The 16,610-nt window shown below is 54.4% G+C and overlaps 1 protein-coding gene across 10 annotated transcripts in view; it reads left to right on the top strand.

Moving 5' to 3' along the window:
• HDAC4 (histone deacetylase 4) overlaps positions 1 to 16,610 on the top strand; it is a 343,637-nt gene that overhangs the window by 300,056 nt on the left and 26,971 nt on the right. For all 10 annotated transcript variants that reach the window (XM_023228691.3, XM_023228693.2, XM_023228694.2 and 7 more), the window contains 5 exons: positions 3,319 to 3,426; positions 6,182 to 6,237; positions 8,682 to 8,769; positions 10,700 to 10,819; positions 11,722 to 11,819. In XM_023228691.3, the coding sequence (XP_023084459.1) occupies positions 3,319 to 3,426; positions 6,182 to 6,237; positions 8,682 to 8,769; positions 10,700 to 10,819; positions 11,722 to 11,819 (470 nt within the window). The remainder of the gene's footprint in view (positions 1 to 3,318; positions 3,427 to 6,181; positions 6,238 to 8,681; positions 8,770 to 10,699; positions 10,820 to 11,721; positions 11,820 to 16,610) is intronic.

Genomic DNA, 16,610 nt, shown 5'->3' with positions numbered 1-16,610 from the left:
GAGGTGCCCTTGTCAGGGAGGGCAGAGCGGGTGGGCACAGGAGGTGCTCTTGTCAGGGAGGGCAGAGCGGGTGGGCACAGGAGGTGCTCTTGTCAGGGAGGGCAGAGCGGGTGAGCAGAGCCGGCCACCTTTCCCAAAAGCAGCTGCAAACTCTGCTGGAGACGGAGCAGTGGGGCTTGGAACACCGAAAACTCACCCTTCCTCAACACTGGAAAAGGTGGGCTGTGAAGTGCTTTGACCTCTTTTTCAAACCAGATCAGCTCCTGCATTGTTCCTCTCCAGTGACCACAAGTTTCAACGAGGTGAGGAGCTGGTGTCCCTGCTCGGCCTCGCCCGGCAGAGTCCCGGCCTCCTCTTGTGCTCCCGGCTCCCCACGGCTCCTCTGAGCTTCCCAAAGGCCTCCCAGCACTGCCAGCACCCGGTGTGTCCGTTTTAGACTCCATGGGATTCTCCATGGGAACCTTTCTCCATGTTTCCCCCCGCCATTTTCCTGTCTTTATTGTGAAAGAGAAAGAAAGAGAGAAAAGAAAGAGAAGAGAGAGGAGAGGAAGGGAGGGGAGGGGAGGGGAGGAGAGAGGAAAAAAGAAAGCAAGAGAGAGGAGGAAAGAAAAGAAAAAAAGAAACTAAACAAAATACAGAGTGAGCCATTTGCTCCTTCCTGCATTAGTAGTTGTGGCCGCCTGCCCTGAGCCAGGCTCCCTGCAAGAGCCCTGGAGCTCCTGGAACTCCAGGCTGGTCCCTGGGAGCTGGAGCCGTGGTCCTGAAGCAGAGGAAGGAGGGTCTCTTGAGTTCTCTGGGGACTGGGGTCCTGCAGTTTGGCTGGGGCTCTGTCCTTCACTCTGTGCAAGACATTCCAGAAGCTTCTGAACCCCAGGATCCCATGGGAGGGGGCACAGACATAGGCACCTGGTAGACCGAGCAGCTCCTTTGCACCCCAGGTGTGCAGAATCCCCAGAAGACCCTTGAGAACTGGGAGTGGTCCACCCTCTGCTCCCTGCAGTGTTGGCCTGATCCTAAAGCCCAGTTCATTGTATGTTGGAGAGAAACCATGGCTGGGTACTGTCCCCACAGGGGCAGCCCCAGGGCCTGTCCTGCCTGGGACCCTGCCTCCCCTGGCTGACACAGAGCCTCTAGCAGAATTTGCCTTGCCCAGCTCTCACTCCTGGAATGTCACCTTGGATTTTTTTTTTTTTTTCCTCTTTGCAGACAGAGCTTCAGTCTGTTACCCAGACTGGAGTGCAGTGGTGCGTTCATGGCTAACTGCAGCCTCGACATCCTGGGCTCAAGTGATCTTCCCGCCTCAGCGTCCTGAGTTGTGGGGACTAGAGGCCCAGGCCACCGCATCTGGCTAATTTTTTATTTTTTTATTTTTTGCAGAGATGGGGTCTCACTATGTTGCCCAGGCTGGTCTCTAACTCCTGGCCTCAAGTGATCCTCCCATCTGGGCCTCCCAAAGTGTTGGTATTACAGACATGAGCTGCCACACCCATGCCACCTTTAATTTTAATGAATTGATTCTCCAGCTGAAGTCATCAACCCAGAGTAGTCCTATTTATGTGGCTGCTTCCATGAATAACAATATAGCATTACTTAGAGGAAAAGCCATTCATTGCAGGTTAAAGATGAACACTGTGGAGGGTCGGTGAAGTAGAGTTATTTTGACATGAGGAAACCATTTAAAGAATGTAGAAGTTTGGTCATTGAAAAGAAAACCATCACTGAATATGCTTCAAGAAATGTCTTCAGCCCCTTGAAAACGCATTTTAACTCACCTTGCTTTGATGACGAAGCTTTAAGACCTCCTGCAAGGAAATCCTCCCTCCCCACATAGTGAGCGGTGTCTGTTCAAGTGGCAAGTCTGCCTGGTGGTGGACAGGAGCCCTCGAGGGCCTGGTCTGGGGAAGGGAGAGGCGGGGTGGACACGCCTGGCTCCCGCTTAGGATCCCCACAGCACTCGGCGCTCAGAGGGGCTCAGTTTGAGAAGGAGACGCCCTGCAGACCAGGACCTGCAGTCGACCTGGTCAGCACCGTGTTGAAGCTGAGCAACTCTGATGATGCAGCTTCTAAGACCTCCACCGGGCTGGGCACACCCAAGTCCACTGGTGTGTTACCCCGCAGTGTCTTGCAGGCAAGGGACACGCTTGGGGACGGCTGCTCAGGTGCCTTGGGGCCAGCCCAAGGGCTGTGTATTTCATCTTAACGCCTCCCTCCCCTGGCCAGACTCCCATAGGAGACTGCTCTGTGCAGAACTGGCTGTCCAGGTCTCTGTCGACTTTCCTTCCGAAGTGAGCCAGGGCTATAAGAAATTTCTAGTGTGCCGAAATAAATAAATGAACCAACACACAGTCGGGGATTGTTGATGTGTTTGCGTGAAACACGTTTTCTGTCTGAAGTGGGAAAGGCCAGTGGGCTGACTTGCTGGTGCCTGGGCAGAGCCGTGTGCCATCAGCAGGGCAGAGCGGGGCAGCCCTCCTCACTCGCCCGCACTCCCAGCCCTGCTTAACTACACTGGGCAACATGTGGAGCTTCCAGTTGAACTCGGCACAGGAGAAGGTCACAGCTGGAAGAGACGGGTCCTGATTCCCCTGGCATTTCATTTTGCTGCTAATTGTTAGACAGGTTGACTATCCCTTATCCAAAATGCTTGGGGCCAGAAGTATTTCAGAGTTGGATGTTTTTCAGAGTTTGGAATATTTGCATTATACTTACCGGTTCAGTAACCCTTATCCAAAAATCTGAAATCCAAAATGCTCCAGAGTGCATTTTCTTTGAGCATCACATAAGCACTCAAAAATTATGTTTTCGTTTTTGGAGACAGAGCCTCACTCTGTTACCCAGACGGGAGCGCAGTGGTGCATTCATGGTGCACTGCAGCCTCGACCTCCTGAGCTGCAGTGATCTTCCCACCTCAGCCTACAAAATGCTTTTGTAGCGTTTCGGAGTTCAGATTCTCAGATCAGAGATACTCAACCTGAATGACTCTCTTAACTACAGTTCCAGTTTAAAAAAAAAAAAAAAAGGAACTAGATCACCTTGGCATCATTACTTTTAGATCCAAGTATATTGGAGCAATTGAGGGAACAGAGGATGCCTCCGAACAGGTCAGGACACATGCATCTCATTTCTGGTAAATTCTCTTGTATTTTCCTGTTTAAATTTTTTGGCGTGTCTTAAAAAGATTGAAGCCCGAACATGGGCTGAGGCTGCCCCGGCTCTGGTAGGCCCTGGGGTTTTAGAAGCAGAGCCCACGGAGCAGCCAGGGCTGGCGATGACGGTGACCGGGGAGGGCGACCTCACTGTGGGGTGCTGTTTCCACAGGTGGACAGCGACACCATCTGGAACGAGGTGCACTCGGCGGGGGCGGCCCGCCTGGCCGTGGGCTGCGTGGTGGAGCTGGTCTTCAAGGTGGCCACGGGGGAGCTGAAGGTCAGTCGGGGCCTGGGCAGCGGTGGCCCTCCAGGAGGCCTGCCACAGATTCCCGGTATGGGGAAGGGCCGCCCTCCGCATCTCCCTCTTATCAGGCCGGGAGGCAGCTGCAGTGGGGAGGCGTGGACCCCACTCTGTCAGCACAGTCTCGCTGTTGAATCAAAGAGACATAGCCCACACTCGTGACCGTGTGTGCGTAGTGCAGAGGTTCTCAATGATTTGGATCAAAGAGACATAGCCCACACTCGTGACGGTGTGTGCATAGTGCAGAGATTCTCAATGATTTGGGTCGTAAGAACCCTTTATACTCTTAAAAATTTATACTCTTAAAAAACTATATATATGGCCGGGCGCGGTGGCTCACGCCTGTAATCCCAGCACTTTGGGAGGCCGAGGCAGGCAGATCACGAGGTCAGGAGATCAAGACCATCCTGGCTAACACGGTGAAACCCCATCTCTACTAAAAATACAAAAAATTCACCGTGCATGGTGGCGGGCACCTGTGGTCCCAGCTACTCAGGAAGCTGAGGCAGGAGAATGGCGTGAACCTGGAGGCACAGCTTGCAGTGAGCGGAGATTGCGCCACCGCACTCCAGCCTGGGCGACAGAGCAAGACTCCGTCTCAAAAAATAAAATAAAATAAATAAACAGAAGCTCCAAAGAGCTTATATCCACAATATTGACTACATTAGAGATTACATCTGAGAAATTTTCAAAATGTTTATTAATTTAAAAATAGCGACTGGGCACGGTGGCTCACGCCTGTAATCCCAACAGTTTGGGAGGCCGAGGCGGGGGAATCACCTGAGGTCAGGAGTTCAAGAGCAGCCTGGCCAATGTGCCGAAACTCCGTCTCTACTGAAAATACAAAAATTAGCTGGGCATGGTGGCGGGTGCCTGTAGTCTCAGCTCCTTGGGAGGCTGAGGCTAGCAAATCGCTTGAACCTGGGAGGTGGAGGTTGCGGTGAGCCAAGTCATGCCATTACACTCCAGCCTGGGTGACAGAGCGAGACTCTGTCTCAAAAAATTTTTTTAAAAATTTAAAAATAATGAAAAAATAAAAATAGCACTGATGTCAGGCCCTGTGGACAGCAGCCGGGTTCTCACACCTGCCTGGCATCATTCTTGGGACATGTTGAAGTACATGAAGGAATCCGGGCCCCACACAGATACGTAATTGGAAATGGGAGAAGGATTTTAATAGACTTTTCAGAAGTATTCTAATTATGGGTATTCTTGGACAGTATACCAAAAATTCAACAAGTGGTGTTGTCTTGAAAATTAGCTGCAGTGTGGATCTGAACTCAAATCATGGCGGCCTCCTCCTCCGTCTTGTTTAACCGAACCATTAGCCCTTCTCAGAGGTCAAATCAATCCCTCGTTCATGGGTGATTGGTAGCACCGTGCATTGGTCATTTGGAAATATAGCTTCACGGAGTTTCATGGATCTTCCATATTCTAGCCCACACAGTATCAAAAAAGTCATTAATTTTTGAACCATGAATATCACTCCCATCTCACCAGAAGTCTTGTAAGTAAGTAGTGGGAGAGCCAGCAGGCTTGCAGAGACAGAGCCGTGCGTTCCAAACTTGTACTTTTCACTTGAAAGCTCAAATTTTCTCACGCTTCCTTCCCATCTCTTTACTTGGGATGTTAAAAGGACGTGTTTGAGGGCGGAGATCTAATAAAATGTCTGAATACTGCTTCATCGAGCACATTGTTAAGGGAAGCTTCACACACACATGCCCTTGTGCTGTTCACTGCCCGCCGTCTGCCCTCCGGTGCTTCAGCACCATCTGCACAGGTGTCAGGGCAGTGAAAAGAGTACATAGAGCCTCAGGACTCTGCAGACTACAGACCCTCAGCAGGGGCCGGGACCGCAGGGGTCTGCAGCCTGCACTCGGAAGCACTGAGTGCAGAAACGCAGGGAGGCCAGGGCCTCTTGAGAGCATTTTTGCCTCCACCTCACTAGCTGCCCTCGCGCCTTCCTGGGCCTGGTCCCTGCGGTGTCCGGCTCACCCCGCCCACGGCCTGGTCACTCATGGTTGGCCGGCACTTTTGAGGCTCCATTACAGACCTTGACCACACAATGTCCTGTTGCTGCTGAGACCAAGAGAGGACTGGAATCCATTTTTATGGCAGCAGCTACAGAGTGGCTTGCAGATGGATTTTTGACGCAGAAGTGACGGGGCAGAGGACAGCATTTCTGCCCAGCGTGAGAGGAGCTGTTTGGTGGGCTGCCCACTTGCCCGCCGTCCTGGGAGCTGAACCACAGTAAGGACAGAGGCAGTCACGTGAAGGCCAAGCTGGGGCACAAAGCCTCTGCCCCATGACCAAGTCCCTGAGTGGGGCCCCTTCTGCTTCATCTTCCTCCAGTGGCCACCTAGCGGGTCCTGGTCCTGAGCCAATGGGGAGCGAACACACCCCTTCCACATCACCCGACCCCTGAGCCGAGGGCACCACGCCTTACCGACAGAGCTGAGAGTAGGGCAGGGCACCCACCTGTTATCCCAGTGACTGCATTTCGGGGGAACAATTAGTAGCCCCCAGACCTCTTTAGGAAAAGGGCCCAGGCCTCTCGGAAAGGCTGATAACTGGCTCTGCGTCCCCTCCCCATCATTGTGGCCAGGGTGCAGCGAGAAACTGTCCTCCCGTGTAGCCCAACTCTGCTAAAAGTTGAGTGTGCCACCATTTTCCCGTGGCTACAAAGCGTGTCTTTTGTCGCTCTCTCCCGGCTGTCTGGTGTCACCTGCAGAATGGCTTTGCTGTGGTCCGCCCCCCTGGACACCACGCGGAGGAGAGCACACCCATGTGAGTACACACCGCACCCCTGCACCGCAGGGGAACCCGGGTCTTCCTTCCCTCCCTTAGGGCTGGGTGGGTGCCTGAGTGATCGCGGGGAGCTGGGCTACCGTTTGCTGACCACCCAAGATATGCCGCATGCCGGCTTGGCTCCAGCTCCTGCGTGTCGAGTGCAGATGCCGAGGTCTGCGAGTGTCACTGCTCGGTCATGACGGAGACAGATCAGAGGAAAGGATGGGAAAGGGTGTGTGGAGCTTAGTCCAGAGAAGCCTCTGGTTGTTGAGTAGTTGTCAACACTTGGGAGAGGAAACACCCCTCGCCCTCCAGTGAGTCACTGCAGCCCTTGGTTGTCTAGAGGACTCAGGTCATTTTGCGCATGGCCTTTAACTGCCTGCTGACCGCCTGGTACTGATGCAACAAGTCGCAGAGCCACGTCCACGCAGGCAGCTATCCAGATGCTGTTTCGGGTCTTTCAGAGACTGCTGACAGTCCCACACAGCTGAGGATCTGGGCAGAGTGGCGAGTGTGGGATGTGAGTCTTCCCGGACCCATCCCTGTGTGTGCAGAGCCAGTGGCAGGGCAGACCGGCAGCTGCGTGTGGAGTGCCTTGCAGTGTGGGTGGTGAATGAGTGAGCTATCTCGTCAAAGAGCATGCTATCTCGTGGGACTGTAGCCACTCTAGTGAGGAGGGTTGGTGCTAGAAAGAGTGGCTCCCATGCTCTGGAGATGGAGAAGGGGTGCCTGATCTTGCCAGCTTTGGTGAGGAGAAGGTGGCGTGGGGCTCTGCCTTGGAGAATTTGAGCAGCAGTTTGTCAGAGGGGCAACACAAGAACAAGCGCAGATACAAGTTCATTATCAGGGTGTGGCCAGGAAGCTGTCAGAGCGAGACGGAACCCAGGAGCCCAGGAGAGGGCCTCCCTGCCACCCCGGGAAGCCGGGCGTCAGCAGAGGGGCCGGCAGTGCCCCGTTTCACATCAGGAGGTGAGATAGTCAGATCCGCATGTTAGAGCAGAGTCTCCTTCGTGTACAGAGAGGAGATTGTAACCGCCAGGGAGGGACGCTTGTTGGAATCTTTGTGGCTTTACCTGAAAACCACGTGGTTGCTGCACATCCCAGAACATGTCACTTGGGCACCAGGCTTCCTGTTCATTTCACTTCTCTGAAGTTTCTTTTCTAATTTGAACCTGAGTTGTTGGATATGCCGAATAATAAACCTCAGAAGAGACAAACGAGTTATCTTTGGTTGCAACGCTTCGCTGCGCTCCCTGTGAGCCGCTGCAGGAGCTCAGCGTCTAGGATGTTCGGGGTGTGTGCGCTTCCCCGTGCCAGCCCAGATTCTGAAAACAAAACTACTAGTGTTTCTCCATTTCTGTGGCCATTCGGACAAAGGGAAATGGAGATTGAGAAGGTTTTCATTGTTATTTGAATCACTTCCATAGCTTGTTTTCTTGGTCTCTTGAGTAAGACTCTCTAAAATTAAAGGTAATTTGTGTATTGGAATATAGAAAGGTCAGCAGTAAGCAGCTGAGATGAACAGCTGCCATGTCTCGTGTGCCGTGGCGGCAGCTCCCGAGAGGAAGGGTTCCAGGCGAGGATGAGGGAAATGCAGGTCCCATGCGAAATAGGCTTTCCTACCAGAGGAGCATGGGGGACCTCCAAGCAGGAGAGAGTGTGTGTGTGTGTGTGTGTGTGTGTGTGTGTGTGTATCTGTCTGTCTCTGTATGGAACTGTGGATATGTGTGATATGTGTATGCTTATGTGCATATGTATGTGTGTGCTTGTATATATCTGTGGTTTGTGTGTGTGTGAATGTTTCTGTGCGGGGTGTTCATGTGTATCTGCATGTGTGTCTGGGGTGTGTGTCTGTGTGGGGTGTGTTTGTGGGGTGTGTGTGTGGGGTGTGTGCTTTTGTGGGGTATGTGTTTTTGTGGGGTGTGTGTCTGTGGTGTAGGGGCGTATCAGTGGGGCATGTATATGTGTAGGGCGTGTTGCATGGTGTGTGTCTCTGTCTGGGGTGTGTGTCTGTGTGGGGTGTGTGTCTGTGTGGGGTGGGTTTGTGGAGTGTGTGTGTGGGGTGTGTGTGGTGTATGGGCGTATCTGTGGGGCATACATGTGTGTAGGGCATGTTGTATGATATGTGTGTGTCTCTGTCTGTGGGGTGTGTGTCTTTGTGGGGTGTGTGCACGTCCATGTTGGTTAACCTACCCTATGGCATCAGCTAAGATTCCCCAGTGGCTTGTTCGGGAGCCGTGTGTGTGTGTGGGATGTGTATGTGTCTCTCTGTTAGCCGATTCTCCAGCATCACTGAAGGTGCCCTGTGGCATATTCAGGAGCTGTGCACTCACAGAGACCTCTTAGGTCTGCGTGGACCCTGAGTGGCTCTCTGGCGGGTTGTGGAAAAACTGGCCACCGCCCACCTGTGCTTTGTCTCCAGCATCAGTTGTCTCCCACAGGGGCTTTTGCTACTTCAACTCCGTGGCCGTGGCAGCCAAGCTTCTGCAGCAGAGGTTGAGCGTGAGCAAGATCCTCATCGTGGACTGGGTAAGCAGAGCCGCCTCCTCAAGCACGGCTCAGGTTGCGCCTGTGTCCTCCCCGAGCAGACAGCAGCATGTGGAGAGAGGAGGTGGGCTCTTGGATTTGGGAAGCTTAGGTTTCTGGAAACGGTCTCAAAGATGCGGAGAATTAAAGCCCCAAAACCTGCTACAAGTCATTCTATAGCTTCCATCAGCCGACCCTGGCGAATGGGGTCCTGGCGTGTCCAGAAATGTGCCTGTGGGTGAGGGCAGCAGCCAGGGCCACCCTTGGCAAGATCTTCTTGGAAGGCAGGCGTTGGGGAGGAGGCTGTGTCCACATCGACTTTGTGTGTGGCCTGGGAGCCTGGGAGGGCCCTCACCCTGGCCGAAGGCGGCACTCTCCTCTCAGTCACTACAGTGAAACCCGTGCCTTCCTGCTGCTATGTGGGCACCTGCTCCTGCTGGAATGGGGGGTACCACTACCCCAAAAGAGTCATCTCTTTTTAAATAATGCTATATGGTCTGAATCTGCATTCCACGAATAGGTATACTCATTTTTATACCGGAAATTAATATTCAAGATGTTCATCTTACTACTCTTTTTAAAGCCAGATATATGTATATTTAGTGTTCTCTTTGGTATTTATGATTCATTTCATAATTTTAAGGGGAAAAGCAGGCCCTGTCAGGTAGGGTTATGATTCAAATTGGAAAAGTTCTTCTGAGTTTGGGTAAAGAAACAATGTGGCGCAGCCAGGACGACCAGACAGCGCCCAGGCGGCCATGCTGTTTCGGAGAGGCAGGTCAGGGGATGCGGCAGAGCAGCGGGTCCTCCACACCCAAGGACCTGCGAGCCGGGAGCCCTCCCTCAGCTCCTCCTAAGGGAGCAGGTAGGAGTGCCCAAGAAGAGAGCAGTGTGAGGCTGCTGACGGCTAAAGACTGGGGTCCTGTCCCCGTCACAGAGTGAAGCACTAGGGCACGCAGACAGGCTGCGTAGACCCCGTATGGCGTGCTCCCTGCACGCTGAGCTGTGATGTTGCCCACGTACACACCACGCGGACAGGGGCATCTCAGTGGGAAGCTGCGTGTCGGGAAAGCCTCCGTGTGCATCTTCATGGTGATTACGTATCTGTGGGATCAAAGGCACCTGTTCCATCGCTCCTCACCTGTGGCTGTGCTTCCACCTTTACTGTGATGAGCACAGATAACGGAGCAGCAAGTTCTCATGCTGGGGACATCAGGGCTGCCTGCTCTCTTCTCAGGCACACAGCTGTTCTCAGCAGGGCCACCCCCTCGCCCGCCCGTCCTGGTGACCACCTGCCGTGTGGCCCGGGGCAGAACAGCCATGGTCAGTGAAGCCCCAGGCTGCCTCTCATGTTGCCCTCTGGGGCGTTTGGCCTGTGGGTTTTGTGATTAAGAAACGGTGCTTGCCGTTTGGGCACAGGGGCCTGGACCTCACAGACACCTGAGATTTGTCTCCTGCCAAACCCCCTGCCTGGCATGGGATTGGCACCTCCCGTGTGCCTGCAAGCGGGCAGGCCACAGCCAGTGACCTCCTTCCCGACAGAGGCTGAGGAAATTGCTCACTTGTCAGAGACACGGCAGATGCAGGCAATTGATCAGATGGCTTCGTTTGGGAAATGGTGGCCTCCAGGCCCGGCTGAACTCCAGCCCCTCCGCTGCTGGAGTCAGGATTGTGCCAGGGCTCTAAGGGCGAGGGAAACAGTGCTGCAGATGCGAACACTGGGCCTTAGAACCCCTGCAACCCTGCACCACGTAGCCCTGACCCACCCAGCCCCAGACTCGCGCCTGCTGGGTGCCGCCCGGCTGGCGGGTAATGTCATTCCTGAGCAGGAGCCGTTGTTCACTAAGCACAGCTGGGGTGGGAGACGGCCCTGAGGGGAGGCCTCCCTCCAGGACCCGGCTCAGCCCTGAGTTGGCTGTCCCTGCTCTTGCAGGACGTGCACCATGGAAACGGGACCCAGCAGGCCTTCTACAGCGACCCCAGCGTCCTGTACGTGTCCCTCCACCGCTACGACGATGGGAACTTCTTCCCGGGCAGCGGGGCTCCTGACGAGGTAGGTGGGGTGTGTAAGGGGGGCTGCGGGGAGCCGCTGGAGGGGCACGGGGCAGACGGTCCACAGCTGCCCGGCAGCAGCGACTGAAGCCTCCACGCTCGCTTAAGCCTAGACAGTAACTTCAGTCAGACGTCAGCGTGCATCGCGTCGCGTGTGCACAGGTGGCCTGTGTTTTGTCTAAAGTACAAATGAGAGGCTGGATAGCGTTTCTGGTTCCCATCCAGGCAGACCGAGGTGTTTGTGAAGGAGGAGGTGTGTGGTGCCCGTTTTCCTCCAGGCAGGGTCCGGGCCACTGTCTTCCACAGGACACCCTCCGGCAAGGGGCTCTGTCCCCTGTCCTTTGCCCGGCGCAGGGCTGTCCCCAGGAACGGCGGCCCCAGGAACGGCAGGCCCAGCAGCTCCTTGACAGCGCCCCAGGTCCCCCTTCAGAGCCTGCCCACTCTGAACAGAGGTCCCAGCGGCAGGGCTTTCATCCACACAAGACGCTCCATCTGCCTCTGGATCTTATTTTTTTAGAGGAAATAGAAAATGACAGGCTCATTGGAGACACTTTCTGCCCAGAGAGACCCAGGTCTGATTCCCCGATGTCACATACGGCACACGACACAGGGCAGCGGGTCCGCAGAAATGTCAGTGTGGGATCTTGGTATGCCGAGGGCAGGGTCGGCGAGAGCCCGCAGCAGCCAGGAAAGGGCCCCCTTGTTGATGTCAGTGCACCGGTGTGAGTGGGGGACTGCTTCGCGCACGTTTTAATGAATATGCACCAGGAGATCGGGACACATGGGCTCTCCCCAGTGGCCCACCAAGGCTGAGCCCATCCCGGTGCCACCGGTGTCAGGCGTTTCTGTCAGACAGGTCCTGCTCGGGGTCTGTGACATGTGTTTCTCTCATTGTGGCGACAGGTGGGCACAGGGCCCGGCGTGGGTTTCAACGTCAACATGGCTTTCACCGGCGGCCTGGACCCTCCCATGGGAGACGCTGAGTACTTGGCAGCCTTCAGGTGAGTCTCCCGGCTTCACGTGACACCGGAAGTAGCAGCTTTACCTCTGTGCACACACTCCAGGAAGCACTTGTTGGAGATGAGCGTTTCTGAAACTGGTCTGTGGCTGAATGGGGCTGCGAGGGCCGTTGGAGCCGTCTCAGTTCATTCTTCAGTGCCAAGCGTGAAATCTTGGAGACTATCTTCTTACCATCGGCTCTTAGTGCTCCCTTCTGTGCATGAAATAAAACCAGGAGCCCACTCTGGGTCCCGATGGTGAGAGAGTGATGGAGACAGAGGCAGGGACTTTTGTGCAGAGTGGAGTGTGTTCATGAGAAACGAAAAGGCGAAGATCTGCAGGGTCTCATGATCTCCTCGTTCTTCTTCCGCAAACCTCTTGTGATGCGATGTCCAATGGAAATAAGTATTTCTTCTTTATTCCTAAAAATCCAGAGGCAGTTGTCGCCCTTCCTCCCACTTCCTTCGTGGGACTCTGAGCCTTCAGAATTTAGCCTCAGGGAGCTGTTGAAAGGCGCAGGGTTTGCTTTGGTCATCAATAGTTCCTCCTCCTTCGATCGAGGCCAGATCGGAGTCATTCCTGTGACCCAGAATGGGCTGCTGAGCAGCACAGGTTTTGTTGTCATCGTTTTAAAATGGCAGCTTCGCCTGCCGTGGTGCAGTGACGGGCTCCGGGGGAGCAGCCCACGGCCCACATCGCTTCCCAGAGCCACGTGGGGAGAAGGGTTTTATCAGCGTGGCTGAACCTGACAGATCGTGTCTCCGTTAGAAAACACTGTCCATATGGTATCAAAGCCCCATACAGTCTTCAGCATTTTTCTCTTTCTCTAACTCCATGGTTTTGTCCTGATTTACCTACATATAAATCACATGTGTGCAGGTGTGTCTTTGTGACGTGTGTGCGTGTGTCTCTGTGGGGATGTGAGTGCATGTCTGCATATGTGTGTGTCCACCTGCGTGTGTGTGTGTGTGTGGGTGGGTGGGTGTTCATCTGTGTGCATGTTTCTCCGTGCTTGTGCGGGCATCTGTAGCCATGCACATGTCTTCAGGTGTGTGTCCATGCCTATGTACGTTACACACGTCTGTGTGGGTGTGGATGCATGTCTGTGTGCATGCAGGTATGCATGTGTGTGTGCACATCTCTGAGTACACCCGTGTGCGTGTGTGTCTTTGCATGCATGTATCTGTGTATATATCTCTGTGTGCACATCTGGTATGAGTATACACACGTGTGCCTGTGTGTCTTCACATGCACATGTCTTTTTGTGTGTATATCTGTGTGTGCACGTCTGTGCATGAGTATACACACGTGTGTTTGTGTGTCTTTGCATGCCCATGTCTTCGTGTGCACCTGTGTGCGCACGTCTCTGGCAGGTGAGGCCCTGCACAAGGATACATCTATAAACGTTTTGTGTGGACTCTGCCACGTGCTTTCTGGGGATGGTGAATAAGTCACGAGACCTCTCTCAGTGTCTGCTATTCTTCTCTAACTGGGGTCCATTGCCCCCCTTGGAAAGGTTGTTGAGATCTGGTGACATAAAGGCCTGGCCCAGGATGTGTGGGCCCCCCTCCCCAGGCACTCAGTGGCTCCTAGAAGGAACAGACCCCGTCTGACGGCGCCCAGGCTGCTCGGCTGCTCCAGCGGTGAGCCCGGGCTGTGCAGGAGGGAGTTGGTGAGCTCCTCAGCGGACCTGCTCTGATCTGTACCTGAACCACTTTTTCCCGATCTCATCGGTTGGATTTTGATGTTTCTTCTTACTCTTGATCAAGATTTAATGCAATGTTGACAGTTGCCCTGCCTAATTTAAAAGAGAAGGCCTTCCCCCAATGTGTACCACATCTGAAAATGAGCTCATGTGAAATCGGACCCCTGGCGTGGGCGTGTCGCCGTCTGCTCATGGAATGCGCTCCCGCTGCCCCTCACTTGGTTGTCGCCCCAGAGAACTGGCCCCTTGGAGGCATCTATGAAAGTAAAGTCTCTGGCCACCATGAGGGGCGTAGATGTTGCCTGGTCGACTTCCTGCCTGAGTGAACACTGGTGCCGCCCGGGGAACCCAGGGCCCACTGTGGCCAAATTCCCGTGCAGGGAGAGAAGGCAGGGCTTTCCTGGTTTGCGGAGAGAAAGGAGGTGGTGCCCTCTTTCCGGTCAGTGGTCCCAGGCCAGGTTTTGATGGACCACCCTCACCCCGTGGGCATTTCTCAGTGGTGCCTTGGGCCCTTGGATCCTGGGGTGAAACCCTTACCCCATGGCATCCCTGCTGGTGGGCAAGCCCAGGCCCAAAGCAGCAATGGGCATCTGCCCTCAGGGTCACTCCCCCTCCCCAGGCCCCGGCCGGCCTGGCCAGCCTTTAGGATGAACGTGCCTTTCTGACTTGCTCTTGACGTGTGCTTTAATCTCCTGCCAAGTGTGTACATGATAATACCTTATCAAGTGAACTTTTTAAAGCTTAAATAGCGTCTTTGAAAAGGAAAATTGTTTCAGGGTTTTTTTTTATTGATTTGAATGTGAAATAGCACTTTGAAGTTTACAATTTATGGTTCCCCGGGCATCCGATGATGGGGAGGAAGGGTCAGAGATTGGTTCTCCCCTTTCTTCTGCTCCTCTCCCCCGCCGGGGCCCCGGGGACAATGCATGCCTTCCAGGCAGCACCTTGTTATTCAGACCCGTTGCCTGCCACGTTGCGTTTTCAGGGGATCAAGCCTAAGACAAAGAAAAGATAAGAAAATTGCCCCTAATGAAATCCAGAAGCAGCGGCACTTTCTCCTCAGGCCCAGAGACTCACAGGAGAAAACGGAATCTTAATTCAAACCAGTCCCAGTGCCAGAGGCGGCTTTGAAGTTGCTGAGTAAAAAGTCGGAGCCGCCGGGGGAGGGGCGTGTAGGGCGAGGATGGCGATGGTGACGGAGCTGCGTATCCTCTCCCTCACCTGTGCGCGGGGACACAGGGACTCTTCCGTCAGGGATGACCTGGCATCCAGATGCTCGTGCTTCGTAGCTTAGATTCCACTGTGATATTACGACGTTTGTCAAAGGTGCCTCTGAAACTGGATCTTCTCAAGCAGTTCCTGTAATATCTTAACAAACTGGCAATAGTCTTGAAATTGAGCAACTGGGCAAAGCCGTTCCACTTTCCCCAACTTTTCATGTAAGACGGGAAGGCCGAGGCTCTTAATGTTTGTTCCCTCCGTAAGCTGTGTTGCTGCTGTTGCTGCCTTTTGTAGACAGGTGTGTTTTAGGAGTCACAGCACCTAGCGACTGCTATTTTCACCATTGCCGAGTGGCACCCGCTGCGCTCACCACGCTGGTCCCTGGGCCCCTTGCTTAAGGAAGTCAAGGCTATGAAGAGGTTTCATACAGACGTGCCACGTTCTTTTCTAAAAGCAACTGTGTCTCTTAAATGCATCCAAGTATTTTCCTACGTAGACATTTATCTGAGAAGCACAAAGAAGCAAAAGCATACAAGCTACAGCCTCGGAGCTGAGGGAGCTCGTCCTGACCCAGCCTTCGCTGTGCCTGCAGGGCCGGCCCTGTGAGATCGAACAGTGGAGTCAGCACAGTGCCTGCCCTGGAGAGTAGCAGGGGGCCGGGAGGACAAGCTCTAGGCAGGCCCGGTAAGACCTCAGGGGACCTGCCCACCTGGGGGGCCAAGGAAGTTTCTGGAGGAGGCAAGCCCCGGCTGAGTCCTGGAGGAATGAGCCTGGCACGGGGCATTATGGGAGAAGGGCCTTCCTGAGGGAACAGAGCCCGCTGGTGCAAACCCGCTTACCTGGGCTGCATCCAAAGAGCCAGGCCTCGGTCCTGATGGTGGGGGCTCTGTCAGGGCCTCTGACAGGAATGAAGCATCACGGCCAGCTCTGCATGTTGGACAGGCCCGTCTTGTGGCAGCTTAAGTGACAGACTTGGACCTGGCAAACAGCAGTCCAGGGTAGGAGCTGGGGGCCAGCTCTACCCTGCTGGGGACAAGCCCAGAAAACAGCAGCAGAGATCATGACAGGGCCACGGGCTGGAGAGGTAGGGCCATCTCAAAGAGAATGAAGTGAGATGGGATCGAGGAGAGTAAGAGCTAATTTCGGCAGAGAGGGCACGTGGCGAAGTCTCAAGGTGCTGTCTTGGAGGAGGCTGAAGGGTGCTGGGCAGACCCAGCAGGAGAAGGTTTGGGTGGGGGTGGATGAGGGTTGAGTGGGGTCGCTTTTGCTTCAGTCGATTTTCAGGAAGAGGTGAGAAAGTGTCCATCCCAGTGGGTGGCTGGGAGCGTCTCCCCCTGGAGGCCTCTTCGGAGGGAGAGCCAGCGAGGGGCCAGTTTGTATGGACGACGCCCCAGGGCATTTATTGGGGCAGAAAGGCAGCCAGAGGCTCAAGCATGGTATGCCAGCCCTGCCAGTTCCCACAGACTCCCCAGAGGCTTGCCGGCCGTGGGTGGCCGCAGGGCTGCAGCCTGTTGGCCCCATAAGCTCAGTTTGCTCTGAGGCTTGTGTTGACGGAGGGCGTGGTAAGTGTTGTTTGGGGTCCTAGTGGGGGAATGAACTGGAAGGTCATTTCTTTCCAGATGTTGAAACCCAGCTGTTAAGTGAATTGTTGCATTTAGATGCAGTTGTGGCTTTTGAGGATGGTATGTACAGGCCATAATTTGATGGTATGCGGTGGTTTAGAGCTAGACATGCCCCGTGACATAGCCCCTTGCACAGAGAGCAGCTGGGAGGCTGCACGAACCATGGCCCTGCAAGGAAGCAGAGTGGCCGGCACCCCGCCTGCTGTCCCAATCCAGCTCTGTTCCCTGGGAAGCTGAGGAGAGTG

Source organism: Piliocolobus tephrosceles, chromosome 11, assembly GCF_002776525.5.
Source record: "Piliocolobus tephrosceles isolate RC106 chromosome 11, ASM277652v3, whole genome shotgun sequence".
Classification (NCBI taxonomy): Eukaryota; Metazoa; Chordata; class Mammalia; order Primates; family Cercopithecidae; genus Piliocolobus; species Piliocolobus tephrosceles.
Note: the sequence above shows the minus strand (reverse complement) of the source record. Positions and strands in the feature narration are given on the sequence as shown.